Source organism: Geotrypetes seraphini, chromosome 1 (genome assembly GCF_902459505.1).
Source record: "Geotrypetes seraphini chromosome 1, aGeoSer1.1, whole genome shotgun sequence".
Lineage (NCBI taxonomy): Eukaryota > Metazoa > Chordata > Amphibia > Gymnophiona > Dermophiidae > Geotrypetes > Geotrypetes seraphini.
In genome coordinates this window covers 479,024,058-479,041,257 of record NC_047084.1, presented here as the reverse complement: position 1 = coordinate 479,041,257, position 17,200 = coordinate 479,024,058, and the positions used below count along the sequence as shown (strand labels likewise).

Here is a 17,200-nt window from a genome sequence, read left to right as displayed (position 1 = left end):
TAATAATAATTTATTTTCTTGTATACCGCCCAACCAGTAATTCTGAGCGGTTCACAACAGGAGAATACTGAGACATTTCAGCACATGGTACAGTTTCATAGAACACACTATCTACGTACAATCTAAAATTATATAATAAAAGTAATACAATTGTTAAAAACATTCAAGTACATCTAGCCTGGCATCCTGTTTCTAAAAGTGGCTCATCCAGGTTATTTACATCTGGCAGGATCCCCAAAAGTATCAAAATTCTATGCTACTTATCTCCAATAAAATTCTACGCTACTTATCTCTAATAAAAGTTGTAGTTTTCTTCTAGGAATTTTGTTAAAGCTGTCTTAAACCCAGAAAAAAGAGCTTATGTTTTCCCCTTAAGGGGAAATATTGTCTCAGCCCCAGTGCTTGGTTCTGCTTGGTATAGAAGGGATGAGTTCTTTTCTTTCTATACCAAGCCTGCAATACCTCTGCACATCTGGTACAGCTCTCATGTCCTCACTATCAATTTTCCATGAAAACATAAGTGATTTCTGCAGAATTGTGACAGCATGAACTGCAAGAAAGTTGCTAGGAGATGTCAGTGGTGGCTGCAGTGGTGCTATGTGATTAATAATATAGGATAATCTTCCTGGGAAACAGGACTGTCTTGGGCCATTTCAGTTCCATCCCCATTACCAGCTGTATTTAGAATGACAGATTTATCCATAAGGCCCATTTGGGGAGTTGCTGGTGTAAAGGGAAATACTCTGGTCTTCCTTTCCATTTCCGTATGGCTGGTGTAAGGCAAGCTTTGCAAGAAAATTTTAAAGCTCACTGATGCCATCTGCTATCCTCATCTTCCTTCAGGACTCCTTGGCTCTGTTCCTCTGTCTAATCTTTCTCCCACAGTCCTTGGTTGAAAGCAACAGATTTCAATTCCCCTTAAAAAAAAGGGTTTCTGAAATCTGCCCTGGGACCAATTGAGTTTTTAGAATATTGATAACGAATATGTATGAGGTAAACTTGCATATACTAGGTTTCTAAAATATGTAAATTTGTGTAAGATGTATTTATTGCGGATGGCATGAAAATACAAGGTTTGATTTAGAAACTTGTAGGTGCTCTGACGTACTTGAGAAGTAGGAGCTGGAACTGAGAATCAAATTCAGTTGTTCATTGGCATTGCATTGCACCATTGCTGAGCTATTTGGTCGGCCCATTACTAAGTCATTTTTTATTAGGAACCCTCTAAAGAGTGAGAATGTTGAATTACCGGTAATGCAATTTGGTATCAATAGTAGCATTCTAGAACAGTCTTTCTCAAATTGGTCCTGGAGTACCCCCTTGCCAGTCAGGTTTTCAGGATATCAACATTGAATTTGCACAAACTTGATTTGCATACACTCCCTCTATTATATGCAAATGTATTTCATGCATATTCATTGTGGATATATTGAAAACCTGACTGACAAGAGGGTACTCCAGGGCCGAGTTGAGAAAGATTGTTCTAGAAGTCATGGGAAGGAAAGCAAAATTTTAAGTATATCTATTTTAAAAAAAATTAGTCCTGGACTATCTTGGCAAAGGGATATATATTTCTCAAGTGTGTTAATAAAATCTGAGACCAACAAGCATACACTCTTAATAAAACTTAAACTCCATGAGTTTCTCATATCTCCTGCACATTGCCCATTTACTAGTGGTAATCTTAAGTTACTCCTGAAATGAAACAGTTTCAGTTGAAGGCATATCATAGTCCCCATCTATTTTCTTATTTGTTGTTGCTTTCTCATAACCACTGCTCACATTTTCCTTATCCTGGCATCTTGTTCACTTTTTCCATCATCTGCTTTTGACCTGAATATAATAATTGCCATATTGGGACAGATCGAAGGTCCATCAAGCCCAGTATCATGTTTCCAACAGTGGCCAACCCAGGTCCCAAGTACCTAGCTAGATCCCAAGTAGTAAAACAGATTTATCTGAAATCATCATATAACGTTTACTCGTCTCTTGGTAATCTGCCTTTCTTGGCTAGAGGCTTAGGATAATAATTGTTGTAAAGCCATAATAAAGATATACCATAAAACATTTGGAGGCTGATATTATAAAAGGTTTTGATTAGATTGTAAGCTCTGTCAAGCAGGGATGTCTCTTACGTGTTTAATTTATAGCACTGCCTACGTCTAGTGACACTATAGAAATAAGTAGTAATTGTTATATCATTTCAGCACCAATCAGAAGGCGTGCTTGGGGCAGGTGTGAGATAAATTCAGATTAACAATTCAGTATAATATTCAGCATTAACTGGCCAAATTTTGCTGCACAAATCCAGTCATTACAATATAAAAACAAATCTGTCTAGTCAATTCTTTTTGAGCTCATATTAACACCCCCCCCCCCTTCCCTAGTTGCCCCAACTGATACAACTCTCCCCCCCCCAAAGTTCCCCGACCCTAAAAACTTTCCCTGAAATCAGGACTGTGTTATTTTAGTCAATTCATAGAAGTGACTAGAATATGTGCGTTTCTCGATGTAAGGGAGCAGTATAATTTGCATTCAAAGGATTTATTTCTCAATTTGTAAGTTACGGATTTTATAAAGAGAAGTAGATTGAAAACCCTGAGTAACTTCTCCAAATCTAGTTTTGAACAACTGTTGGGTACTCTATTTAGAAGAGGCTATATATCATCCTTATACCAATTGTTATAGGCAGATAGGGGCAGTAAAATTAATTATATAATTGCCTGGGAAAAGGATTTGGGGAGAACTATTATGGAAGTAGATGCGAACACATTTTTCTTCAGTTGCATCTTATTAATTATGCATCCCCGATCTTGGAGAATGCTCTGCAAATGTATGTTAGATGGCACATAATACCTGTTGTGATGAATAAAATGTAAAAATATGCTGATGCAAGGTGTTGGAGAGGGTGTGAGAGCGAGGGAACTTACATATGTGGTGGAGTTGTCCCAGCTTGCAGGGATTTTGATTTCAAATTTTTGATTGAGTTAGATTAGTGAAATACAGGATCCCTAAGAATGTGGAAATTACTCTTTTGGGAGGAAGAGTAGTAGATATTGAGGGTACACCAGATAAATTAATGTTACTTGCATTTACAGCAGCTAGAATGGTTGTTTCTCAGAAGTGGAGACAAACAACTTTACCTGCTTTGGAACTGATTCGCTCTCATTTGAGTTGGGTATGTGAAAGTTAACTTTCTGCGATATTGACTTATACATGGCAGCAGTTCTTATTCATTTGGAATAGTTACTGGAGCTTTGAGATAGTTTGGATTAAGTTTATAATATTGTTGTCTGTGACCATCTCCCTTTATCCTTTCTTTTCTTTCTCTGTTCTTGGCACTTGAGATTCTAGTTGTTTTCTGTTTGAGTGTACCATATGTTTAGGCATCATGAGATGGTGTATGCAGGGCCGGATTTTCCTATAGGCTAACTAGGCTTCAGCCTAGGGCAGCGATGGCGAACCTATGGCACGCGTGCCAACTGTGGCACGCGAAGGCCTTGCAGCTGGCATGCGCAGGGCCGCCATCAGGGCAGTACTACCAGGGGGTGCACAGGAGAGAGAGCTGAACGGGGACGATGGGGGACCCGCGGGGTTAAATATAACTCGAGCCGCGAGGCTCGTCTTCTACTCCGACTGTCCTGCCGCTCACACAGCCGATCGGAAATCTTCCCCGACATCAGCGCTGACGTCGGAGGGAGGGCTTAAGCAAAGCCCGCCCTCCGACGTCAGCGCTGAAGTCGGGGAAGATTTCCGATCGGCTATGTGTGCGCGGCAGGACAGGCAGGAAATAGAAGACAAGCCTACGTGGCTCGAGCTACATTTTGCTGAGAAAGTTGCTAAGATGGGCTGGGAGACAAATGGGGAACACAAAAGGGGGAGGGAGTGCGTTTTGGACACAAGGCATGACCTTGGGAGAAAGGAAGGGAGGGAAAGAGATGCTGAGGTGGGGGAGGGAATGGGTTTTTGGACACAGAAGGCATGAACTTGGGAGAGAGGAAAGGAGGGAAAGAGATGCTGAGGTGGGGGGATGGAATGGGTTTTTGCACACAGAAGGCATGGACTTGGGAGAGAGGAAGGGAGGGAAAGAGATGCTGAGGTGGGGGAGGGAATGTGTTTTTGGACACAAGGCATGGACTTGGGAGAGAGGAAGGGAGGGAAAGAGATGCTGAGGTGGGGGAGGGAATGTGTTTTTGGACACAAGGCATGGACTTGGGAGAGAGGAAGGGAAGGAAAGAGATGCTGAGGTGGGGGAGGGAATGTGTTTTTGGACACAGAAGGCAAGGACTTGGGAGAGAGGAAGGGAGGGAAAGAGATGGTTGTGTACACGGGGAATAGAAGAAAGGAGAATTTTTGGTCATAGGGAGGGAGTGAGGTACAGGCAGTGGCATACCAAGGTGGGGGTGGGGGGCGGTCTGCCCCGGTTTTATGCCCCAAGGGGGTGCACAGCTGGCCACCCCCCAGTGTTCTCCCTAGGCTGGCAAACTGCGTCTCTTTAGCCACTTGAGTGCCACCGCCGCCATTGGTAACAGGCCGGTGCCAAGTTCTCCCTGCTTTTCCCTGTGGGGCCGACCAACTCTCGCCTCCTGCGTCAATTCTGATGTCGGAGAGGACGTTCTGGGCCAGCCAATCGCTGCCTGGCTGGCCCAGAACATCCTCTCCGATGTTAGAATTGACGTCGAGTGGCGAGAGTTGGTCGGCCCCGTGGGGAAGAGAAGCAGGGCGAACTCGGCGCCGGCCTGTTCCCGATAGCGGCAGTGGCAGCCTATTCCCCAGTGGCGGTGGCAGCATTTTCCCAATGGTGGTGGTATAGGGGAGGGCAAGGAGAAAGAAAGAAAGGGGGGATAGGGAGCCAAAAAAAAAAGAAAGAGGGCTGGGTGAAACAAAGAAAAATGGGGCACGGAGAGAGAGAGAAAGACAGACATACAGAATGAAAGGGGGTATGGAGAGAGAGAAAAAGAAAGAAGGGGGCAGGGTGAAACAAAGAAAAAGTTTGGGGAGGGAATGAGGTCTGGAGGAGAGAAAGCATACAGGAGGCTGAAAAAGGGAAGAAATATTGGATGCACAGTCAGAAGAATAAAGTGCAACCAGAGACTGATGAAATTACCAAAGGTAGGAAAATGATTTTATTTTCAATTTAGTGATCAAAATGTGTCCGTTTTGAGAATTTATATATGCTGTCTATATTTTGCACTATGGCCCCCTTTTACTAAACTGCAATAGTGTTTTTTAGCGCAGGGAGCCTATGAGCTTCAAGAGCAGCGTGGGGCATTCAGCGCAGCTCCCTGCACTAAAAACCGCTATCGCGGTTTAGTAAAAAGGGAGGGGGAATATTTGTCTATTTTTGTATAGTTGTTACTGAGGTGACATTGCATAAAGTCATCTGCCTTGACCTCTTTGAAAACCCGCGGAATATAAATGATAATTAACATTTTCTCTGCGTACAGCGTGCTTTGTGTTTTTAAAATTTTATTGTTGGTAGATCATTTTGACTTGGCCACAAAGGTAAGGGGGAGGGAGGGGAGCTACTGAAAGAGTCTACCTTGACGTGGTTGCAGGCTTACAAATCTTTTGGTCAAAGAGTGCGGCGACAGAGAAAAGTATGTGTGTATTCGGCCCATGAATGAAATCATTAAAACATTATAAATTGCCAATAAATTGAAATGAAAACCAAAGGATTGTGAATCAAATTGATTCTCTGACAATACAAAGATTCCAACCTTTAAAAATGATGTTACATAGTTCAGGCAACTTTATAAAGAGTTTTTAGATACTAAAATCTTGTTATTAAGGTTTAATTGACGTGCTGGCACTTTGAGGAAATTCTTTGGTTTTGTGCGGCAGTTTGGGCACTCGGGCTCAAAAAGGTTAGCCATCACTGGCCTAGGGCCTCAAGAACCGTGTCACATTTTTTATAAAGGTTAGTACCAATAACAACATGTTTCATTTAACATATTGATATATATCACAGTAATGATGTATTTTATTATCTCTCATGTAATTTACAAACTTAAAAATGGGAGGTGAAAGGGCCTCATAAGTGGAATAGCCTAGGGCCTCTTTTCATCTAAATCCAGCCCTGGGTGTATGGGGTGGTAGGGGAGGGGGAAATTGCGGGTATTGTTTTTCATGTGAATACTGCAGAGTACACTTGTTGTTGATGTATATTATTGTAGCTCAGCACTGAAGAGTTTGCTACGTCGTACTGTTATGTAAGATGTTCACTTTAATAAAGTAAAAAATTGTTTTTTGCTTTTTTTTTAATCCATACTTATGTATATTCTTTGCAATGTGGTTCTTTTAGAATAGTCTCTACTGTTTTGTCAGACAATGGCATCAGATTCACTGGTTTATAAGTTCCTGGATCACCTCTGGAACACTTTTTAAAAATTGCCGTTACATTGGCCACCCTGTAGGTCTCCTTTTACAAAGCTGCGCTAGAGCCATAACGCGCGGAATAGCGCGCATTAGCCACTACCACCTCCTTTTGAGCAGATGGTAGATTTTCGGCTAGCGCGTGCTATAGCATGCGCTAATCTGGTGCGTGTGTTAAAAACGCTAGCACACCTTTGTAAAAGCAGCCCCTAGTCTTTTGGTATGATGCTGGATTTTAGAGATAAATTACAAATTACTTACAATAGATCTGCAAGTTCATTTTTCAATTCAGTCAGTACTCTGGGATGTATACCATCAGGTCCAGATGATTTGCTACTCTTCAATTTGTCAAATTGCCCCATTACATCTTCCAGTGTTATAGAGATTTGTTTCAGTTTCTCTGACTCATCGGCATTGAATACCATTTCTGGCACTGGTATCTTGCCCACATCTTCCTCAATGAAGACCAAAGGAAATAATTAATTTAATCTCTTCTCTATGGCCTTGTCTTCCCTGAGTGCCCCTTTTATCCCCTCAGTCATCTAGTAATTCAACTGATTTCTTTTTCTTGCTTCTAATATATCTAAAATAGTTTTTACTATATGTTTTTGCTTCCAACACAATCTTTTTTTCAAGCTCTCTCTCTGTGCCTTCCTTATCAGCATCTTGCTTTTGACTTACCATTCCTTATATTGTTTCCTTTTTTTTAGTCAGATTCTTCTTCCGTTTTCTGAAGGATTTTATTTTAGCTGTAATAGCTTCCTTTACCTCATTTTTTAACCATACCAGCTGCCATTTGCCTTATTTCCTCCTTTTTTTGTTTATGAAATATATCTGGTCTGGGCTTCTAGAATGGTATTTTTGAATAACATATATTCATGATGTAAATTTTTGATCTTTGCAGCTGTTTCTCTAAATTTCTTTTTTACTATTCTCATATTATTGTACTCTCCTTTTTTAAAATTATTTTATTTATTTATTTAAAAATTTATATACTGCATACAACTATGCAGTTTCCATATCACATACATAAAATCTTGTTTCCTTCCGATTATCACATAGACATGTCAAGACAACATTATTAATCGTCCCTGTTATAATATATAGAGAGAGAGCACAAATTCAATTAATTCAGAAGTACAAACAAGCTTTAAATCATACATTGATGTCAGAAAAATTCTAGAAGGCGATTATCAACTGAAATACATCTTAGCATAAGAAGGCATTGTATTGGATTACCTATGTGTACTTACTCAAGAGATTATATCAAATCTGATCATGTTATGATCACTTTTATAAGTGTCCCCTGCACCATTTCCTCCTGGATCAAATCATTTACTCTACTAAGAACTAGGTCTAGAATTTCTTCACCTCTTGTCTATTCCTGAACCAACTGCTCCATAAAGTAGTTCTTGATTTCATCAAGGAATTTTAGCTCCCTTGCACGCCCTGATATCGGGAAAATTGACATTTTCAGGCAGGATAATTTTGTTCAGATGGGGGATTACATCAAGGAATTGTCTGGATGGGAACAAGTTGAAGAAGTAGAAAAGCAATGGGCAAAACCAAAAGGAGCTATTGTAAGGGCATGTGAGGGAGGAAGGGGTTCTCCCTCACTAAGGCTGCAATTATACCACTGGGCAGCAGGGGGCACGAGCCCAGAAGGGGGTGAACTACATGTCACAGAATGCATTGAGCTCTGAAGTTCAGAACTGAGCCACAAGAAGAGAAGTAATGCAACCCTGCTGAGTCAAAGGGGCGGGACTCATGCTGGGAGGAGAATATATGCCCTAGCCTGGAGTAATTACAGAGAGGTCCCTGATGAAGAGAATTTCCTGAGCAATCACAGAGCGGCACGGGACCAGGCAGAAAGTGAAAAGGTCGCGCTCCTGCGTCGCTGTGCTAGCTAAATAGATGTATCTTTATGCGGTGGGATACATTTCAAAGGGAAAGTATGTGCATGCTTTCCCTTGAAAATTGGTGTACTTTATACAGGTTTTGGCTAAACAGGTTAGGCAGATTCTTAAGGAATTACTCTGATGGGGAGAGGAGTGGAGTAAATTTTATATTGAACTTTTTCCATATATAAAGCCTGTTTTACATGTAGGAAGGGAATTTTATAGAAGTTCATGATTACCTGTGTATGTAAACAAAGGTACATGAAAAGAGTGCATCTATGTTTATGTAGTCGGCATGTGGGGGTTCTTAGGGGTTTAAATGTGGATGAAGCAAAAGTAGGGTTGCGATGTACATGCATATTTTATAAAACATGCATGTACGTGAATGGAGTATATGCATACATTGCATTTTATTTGGAACAGCCATAAATGTGCATCAGCATTTATGTGCTATTCAACTCATGTTTCCTCTGAGACTGAGTCATGTCATCAGTATAAAAATGCCTAGGTTATATAAAGATCACAGAATATTAATAGATACATGGAAAACATTAAGATATGTTAATGATTTAACACCTATTTAAATTTTTAAATCTACATATCAGACCATATGGCTAAACTCCAAGATTAAAATTGGCGGTTATAAAGTCATCTGGAAATATTGGATGAAGGCAGGCAGATGTACTTTAGATGATGTAATTTCTAATGGTAAATTGCTTGACTTTTCATAAGTGCAACGCAAATATGATCTTAATAAATCAAAAAATTATAAATGTTTGCAATTGAAGCAAGCCATTCAGGCAGGGTTCCCTGAATGGAAAAATCTTAGTGATAAGTACAGTTTGCCTTTCTTATGTTTTCAGGTAGACTTTCTGGGACACCAGGCTGCACAGTGGTAAAAATTGATATCTGGATTTCTGAATAAAAAACCAAAAAATGGTCTTAGAGATATTTGGAGCATTGAGATTAAGCATCAAATTAATGCATCTCAATGGCCACAAATTTGGTCTTGGAGGATGAGATCTACAGTGTTGACATCTATGAGACAAACTTGGTTTTTTCTGTTGCATAGAGCATTTTGGACCCTGGTGCGTTTACAAAAATTAGATTGTTCTAAGTCTAATAGATGTTGGTACTGTCATCTTGAAGCTGGTACAATAGATCATTTGTTGTTTTTTTTGCCCTCTAATACATAGCTTTTGGGAATCCATTTGGAGTCAAGTTAACAATTTACTCGAGAACCCGGTAGCTCTTTCATATGATACAATACTATTTGGTATATCAATGAGAACAAAGAGCCAAATATCTTCTAAAAACAATAAACTTTTACTCATAATGACAGGAGTTGCCATTCAACAAATTATGAGAAATTGGAAAAATTATGATAGACTAAGCTATAATTTCTGGTGGAATTCATTGTGCCATATCTTTAAAATGGAAAGAATATTAGCTATTCAGCGGGGATGTTATTAAAAATTTAATGATGTTTGGGAGCCATTAACAAATTATTGTAAGGAGTGATTATTACTAATAATTTATTCTTCCCCTTTTATTTATTGAAGTATAGGGTGGGGGAGGGTAGGTTTAATTAAGTTTTCTGAAATTATAATGTGATGTTCTATTGTAGGGAGGGTGGGAGGGAGGAAATATATTATGAATCAATATATGTTTGATTAATAAGTGTTATTAAAGTGTAGATGATTGTATTCTATATTACTTATTGAAAGATTAAAAATAAATAAAGAATTTAAAAAAAACCCACAATGGTGGCTTCACCTGAAAAATAAAGGCATAACACAATGAAATTTTTTAAAAAAAAGCATTTATGTGCTATTGTGGATGGATTTATCTTTATAAAATATCTGCCTTTTTGGATTTTTCACATAGGCATCCTGCTGTAAAATCAAAATGTTAGGCTTCTAATTTTAAAGAAATATAGCCATTCTGTTAGTCTATAGATTGTTGTGTAACTAAACTTAATTTCCTATTTTACATTATTCAGAGTCCATCATGCAGACATCGGAGACTGGGTCAGACACAGGTTCAACAGTGACTTTGCAGACATCAGTGGCTGGCCAGGCATCAGTTCCCACACAGGTTGTACAGCAAGTGCCAGTACAGCAGCAGGTGAGTGATTTGGGATACCTATGGTACATTTAATCATATTTGTAGATTTTCACAAATTCAGAGTGATGTTTATATAAAGTATTAAATAAACCTTAGCATTTTTTTCTGAAAAAGAAAAAACAAGCCCAAAACTTACTCATGTATAATTATGTATTTGCTTTGTTTTTGTCTGTACATACATTATTTCTTCACTACCCTGATCTTGAAAAGATAACTGTTGAAAACTTTTTTATGGATTGTCTAATAAAAAGGTATCATCTACAGTGTGGTACTATGAATGAGAGTGAACAGAAGAATTCTTGATTACTAGGTCTGGCTTCTGGTCACACCCTAAACACAAATTATCCCAGGACAAGCAGGCAGCATATTCTCACATGTAGGTGACATCATCCACGGAACCTGGCATGGACCATCTAAAGTGATCTGTTACTTTAAGAAATTAAAAGACTGCCTATACCATGCATGCACGGGTGCCTTCCTGCCTGTTGCTAGCTTACTGGGACCATCAGTTCTTTATTTTCCGCAGAGCAGAGAAGCCTTATTTTGGTTTTCTCTTCACAAGCCTTCCTTAAAGCTTGTATCGTATGCATTTTTAATATATGCCTTTTACTCGCGAGTATTTTCTGTGCATATTAATTGTGCAGCTCCTTGTAACCCTGGGCAAGTCACTTAATCCCCCATTGCCCCAGGTACATTAGATAGAGTATGAGCCCAGTGGGATAGAAAGGGAAAATGTTTGAGTACCTGAATGTAAACCACTGAGACTATAAGTGGTATATAAATACTAAAAAAAATGTTTTATGCCTTCCTGTACTATTTTTCTTTAATGCTTATATATATCCCAGGACAAGCATATTCTTACAAATGAGTGGCATCATCCACAGAGCCCCGGTACGGATAGTGTAAAAGTGTACTGTCACTTTAACTTCTTTATAAGTTTCAAGACTGCCCCTACCACTCATGTGCAAGTGTCTTCTTGCCCAACTTCGGCTTGTGGGGCCATCTGTTCTTAGTTTTCCACGGAGCTAAAGTTGTATATTTGGAGTCTCTCCAAGTGTACATTTTCTCTCATTTTTTCTTGCATTCCCGTTGTTTAAATATATTATTTTCTACATAGTTTTCATTCCCAAGTATCTGTTCTTGACATTTTTACTTTTTATTTTTATTTTTCGGGCCTTTGGACCCCTCTCGACCTACTTTCAGGCCAGCGGCATTGAGCCTTTTCCAGACTCTTGATCGCATGACATCCGGCAAGATTGAGTTCTTCAACCTTGCTGCAGCTATTTTTCCATAGATGTCCAAGCCTTCTAGCAGCTTCAAGAAGTGTACTCGGTGCAATAGGACCATATCAGTTACTGACCCACATAACTGGTGTTTCCAGTGCCTTGGTCTTGAGCATCGGGTAAACTCTTGTGCCCACTGTTCTAAGCTACAGAAGTGTTCTTTGAAGGCTTGAATTTTATAACAGGAATAGCTTTTCAGGACTCTTGACGAATAGACAATGTCCACTCCACTTGCATCGAGCAAACACCATTCTCCAGAGGCGTCAACATCGATCTCCTGCTCGGTGTCGGCTCCTGCAGTACCACTGACTGCATCACCTCCTAAAAATGCTAAGAAGCATTCTCATGACTCATCTATTAGGCACACATCAGCGTCAAATGCCAATGTAAGCAGTCTCACTTACCATCTCGGTAGTTGATATCCCCTCGGAGGCATGCCTTTACATCGAGGTCACCAGCACCTTGATGCCCTGCAGCACCGACCTTACAGAAAACATCTGCAGTACCAGAATCAAATTAAAGAGCTACTTCAGAGAGAATTGACATTTATGCTACAGTCACAAACATCCCAGGTTCCTCCCTCGGATCCATAGGTACCGATTCAGCCCAAGCAATGCTCTATGAGAGATTCAGGTACCAGATCATGCTGAGCTCAGTATCACCACACTACTAAGTCTTGTAAACCTCAACACCGCAGCATCTCTTCCTATTCTACATCAGATCATCACTGGCATATGGATAGAAGCTCCTCTCGACATCACAATCTCCGGCCTTCTCAACAGTGTCATTCTAGACACCACCAATCTAGGCATACCCCATCTCCAAGGATTGAAAACTATGACTCAGATCTTATAGACCGGTCCTATTCTGATCCAGAGCTCTCTGCTCTGGAATCACATGGGATTCCTCATTGGATCCCTCTCCTCTACCGCCTAGAAGGAGGTCACCACTGGAGAGCCTATCCTTTACTAAATTCATTTGTCAGATGGGACATACTCTGCTGGTCAAAATGGAATCAGAGTCTGAACTGAGAGCTGAGCTTTTTGATGCCTTAGACTTCGAACAAATCCCAAGGATTGTTTGAAATTTCCATTTCACAACTTAATGAGGGATGCTCTATTTAAAAATTGGGAAGCACCTCTACTCTACTCTGTCGCACCCAGAAAATTAGACTCCCTTTATAGAGTCCAATTATGCCCAGGGTTTGACAACCTCAACTGTAGCATCAACTCCCTTCTTGTTGAATCTGCTCTTAAGAAATCCTCCAGTACCAGGACTTACACCAGTACTCCATCAGGGAGACAAGGCCACATCCTGGACAACTTCGGCTGCAGGTTATACCAGAATACAATGCTAACATGTCGCATTCTGAGTTACAACTTCTACATGACATTTTGTTTTAAGCAACTAGTTCAACCATGGTTTTCCCTTCTACTTCAATTGAGTGTCCAGGATCCCAGTCCACTACATATTTTTCCCTCTCTCTCAACTCAGGGGTCTCTTCTGCATCCCAATCTGCAGTCTCTACATCTTAACAGCTTGGTACCTGTCGATATGACTTCCAGATTTCAATCTCTCTGCACCACTACAAGATATTGTTGCTGTGTCTAGGAAACCTTCTACCAGCAATGCTACCGTTTCAAGTAGACACGCTTTACCACATGGTGTAAACTCCACCATCTGGATCCTGTAACATCCTCTATTTCTTTGGTGCTGGACTACTGTTTCCACCTTTCTAACTCTGTCCTTAAGACCACTTTGGTCAAGGTTCATCTCAGTGCTCTCAGTGCTTTCCACATCCACTTCAACAATAAGCTTATAGCTACTCATCCACTGGTTTCCAGGTTTATGAAAGGACTCATGGATTCTAAACCTCCACTCAAACCACCTCCAGTCATTTGGGATCATAATGTAGTTCTCATACCCCTAGCTTCAACCAAGTCCAAGTAAAGTAAGTGAGATACCGCAGACCACCGCTCAGAGACTCGACTCCTTCACGTTCGTTAGATATGCTTAATAAACATCAATGACATGCACCTGTCACCTGTGTCTATAACCGCATTATCATCAAGGGGGCATAGTATATCATCTTACTCTTGACATTCCTCTACATGACCTTCCCAGCAGCCACGTTCATGCTCCTCCTGAGGTTGCAGCTCTACACCATTGACATCGTTGAATAACCAGATGACCTGCTAGACCAGACATGGGCAACTCCGGTCTTCGAGGGCCAGAATCTAATTGAGTTTTCAGGATTTCCCCAATGAATATGCATTGAAAGCAGTGCATGCAAATAGATCTGCAATATGATGAGGATTATGATTCTGACTTGTCTCCTCATGTTTTTAGCAGATCCGAGTACGATGGTGATTTCTCTGATGGCAGTCTTCCAGATTCAGTTTTACTACCTGATCAGAGTTCTCCAAATTTATCAGACAAATGGACAGAATCTCCCAGTTAAAATGGAGTCTGAAACAGAACTTACTGCAGAATTCAGAGAGGTACTTGACTACAAGGAGTTGCCCAAGCCTGAAGGTTCCTCTCCACAACCTCATGAAGGAGGCCCTCAAGAACTGAAAATCCCCCCTTCGTGTACCAGTGGCTCCAAAGCAGTTGGATTCTCTTTACAAGCTTCAATATGCTCCTGGGGTTGACAAACCATGGCTGCCACACCAGTCGCTAGTAGTGGAATCCTTTTTAAAGAAAGCGCATAGCTCCAGAATTTATGCTAGTGCTCCTCCAGGCAGAGAGGGCAGTATGTTAGATAAGTTTGGACACAGGGTCTTTCAGGTCTCCATGCTCATGAGCAAGATACTAAATCACACCTTCTATATGTCCTTTTACATGAAGTCCCTTGTCCAGAGGATGTCCAGTTATGACAAGATTAGATTAGATACCCTCTAAACATCTCCCATCTTAGCAACATCTCAAGCCTGACCTCCTGGAAACCAGGAAATTTATGGTGCGCTTTATTTATAATGCCTTCGATGTAGCCTCTTGCATCTCAGCAGTCTCCATTGCTATGTGCAGGAAGGCTTGGCTCAGAATCTCAGATCTGGATGCCAATGTTCAAGACTATCTTTCCAACATACCCTGTATAAGTGATTACTTGTTTGGTGAATGAACTCTTGTACGTGTTTCCCCCATGGCCCATGCTCGACTGAGTCATTTGCAGGATTGAGATCTGTCCCAGCTTGGTAGTCCTAGTGGCACCCGATTGGCCTCATGGACTATGTTTGTCTCCAGAGGGACGAAGGCCTCAGACATCCGGTCCAAGTGAATCTTCTCACTCAAGGAATGGGCTTATGGCATGGATCTTCAGCGGGCGGCCCTAACATGTAAGGGTTATTTGGATGTGGTCATTACTATGTTGCTCAGAGAAAAGAAGCCATCTACGGTGGCAGCCTATGCTAAGGCCTAGAATTCCTTTCAGCACTGGTGTGCAGTGAATGATGTAGAGCTCTGGTGAGCTTCAATTTTGGTAGTCCTGGACTTTTTGCAGAAGGGACTTCAGAAGGGTTGGTTCTCTGAAAGTGCAGGTAGCAGGTCTTTCCTGTTTCCAAGCTCAAGGGGAACAAGGCTTCTTGGCCTCTCACCCATATGTCACTCAGTTCATTAAAGGGGCTCTGCGGTTGTGCCCTTCGGTTCATTTTCCTTTCCTTTTCAGGAACCTTAACATCATATTGCAAGGTCTCAGTACTGCTCCATATGAACCCTTACCGGAGGCTTCCCTCTTGGATATTACAGTCAAAACAGTATTTCTGGTGGCAATTACATCAGCAAAATAAGGTTCTGAGTTACAAGCTCTTTCCTGCAGGGACCCGTTTCTTATGTTCAAGAAAGCAGAGCTGTCCTTATGCATGGTCCAGTCTTTCTTACCAAAGATAGACTTGGCCTTCCACATCAATCAGGAAGTCCATTTGCCCACTTTTCACCCTAAGGGGTCTAAGAAAAAGGATAAAGCATTTGCTGGTTGTCAAGCGAGTGCTTCTTCGGTACCTAGAATTTACCAACGAATTTTGCCTTTCGGATCACCTTTTCATTCTCACAAATCATGTCAAGAAAGGGAGGCCGGCATCTAAAGCCTCAATTTCCAGATGGATTAAAATGGCCATTTTCTCAGTGTATGTGGGCTGTAGTAAACAGCCACCAATCGCATTGAAAGTGCATTCCACTAGATGAGTTGCTGCCTTGTGGGCAGAGACTAGGGCTGTCTCATCCGAAGAGATTTATAGAGTGACTACATGGTCTACCCTTTATACCTTCATCAGATTCTATAGCGTGGACATAGCAGCTGGGAAGGATGCTACTTTTGGGGCCTCTATCTTAAAGGCAGGTGCAGCGGGTCCACCTAGGGGACTGCTTTGGTACATCCCTAGCATTCAGGTTCACTAGACACATTGTACTAGAAAGAAAGATTAGATTCTTACCTCAATAATCTTCTTTTTTGTAGATGTGCCCGCCCTGTGTATGGGCTTTTCCTGCTTTACTTTTGGGGCCTCTGTCTTAAAGGCAGGTGCAGCGGGTCCACCTAGGGGACTGCTTTGGTACATCCCTAGCATTCAGGTTCACTAGACACATTGTACTAGAAAGAAAGATTAGATTCTTACCTCAATAATCTTCTTTTTTGTAGATGTGCCCGCCCTGTGTATGGGCTTTGCCTGCTTTCTGCCTTAAGATTAAGCTGAATTTGAAGAATTTCTGTTGATATATAACTATTTCCTCATGACCATACATTCTGGTTTAAGGTTCTACTTGTCAGCAGGTCATGCGAGTAGCTACAAGCTCTATACATAGCTGGTGCTAGTTGCACAAATTTGGATGTTATAATGTTTTTTCCTATGGTTGTTATAGAACAAAATTGTGGTGTCGGGGTCTTTCCCATTTTCCCTCCTTCCTGGTATATCTTTTATTACAGTGCTACTTGATTGCTTTGTACAAACTGAGGGGACAGGAGTCTCCTGGGAAAGAGGAGGGATTGAAAAACATGATTGACAGTTTTCTGCAAGCAACTTACTGGTTGGGATTCAAGGCCCTAACATTCAGGACCACTAGACAAATCTACAAGAAAGAAGATTACTAAGAAAGTGCATTACTAATCTTTCATAAATGGTCCTTTTTCCCAGGACACATTATGTGGTCTCAAGTACAGACCAGGATAGGGTTTGGAAGAAATCCTGATGACCACAACAAACAGTACCTTAGCGTGTGACCCGGCCTGGAGTCACCCTGCAGGATTGGGTTTTCAGCAGTCATGAAATTTGTATCAAAACCATCAAAATAAAGTTCCAACAATTGGATATGTTAAATAAATAGCTTACTTTACTTAAGTCCTCAAAACAGGTAAGTAATGTCTTCCACAATTTAGGCACAACAGTCAGGATTCCATACAGCATTCAAGAGGAAACACAGCACACAAACAGTTCCCAAAACACATTCACTGTTTGTGGCTCACAGACAAGTTCACCTGCATTGGTTCAGGCCAATTATCATCAAAGTCAGCACAAGCCTCCCGAA

The 17,200-nt window shown here is 41.0% G+C and overlaps 1 protein-coding gene across 3 annotated transcripts in view; it reads left to right on the top strand.

Moving 5' to 3' along the window:
- Positions 1–17,200, top strand: part of RFX3 (regulatory factor X3) — a 540,046-nt gene that overhangs the window by 298,218 nt on the left and 224,628 nt on the right. For all 3 annotated transcript variants that reach the window (XM_033925421.1, XM_033925415.1, XM_033925406.1), the window contains one exon: positions 10,276–10,400. In XM_033925421.1, the coding sequence (XP_033781312.1) occupies positions 10,284–10,400 (117 nt within the window). In that variant the 5' untranslated portion in view covers positions 10,276–10,283. The remainder of the gene's footprint in view (positions 1–10,275; positions 10,401–17,200) is intronic.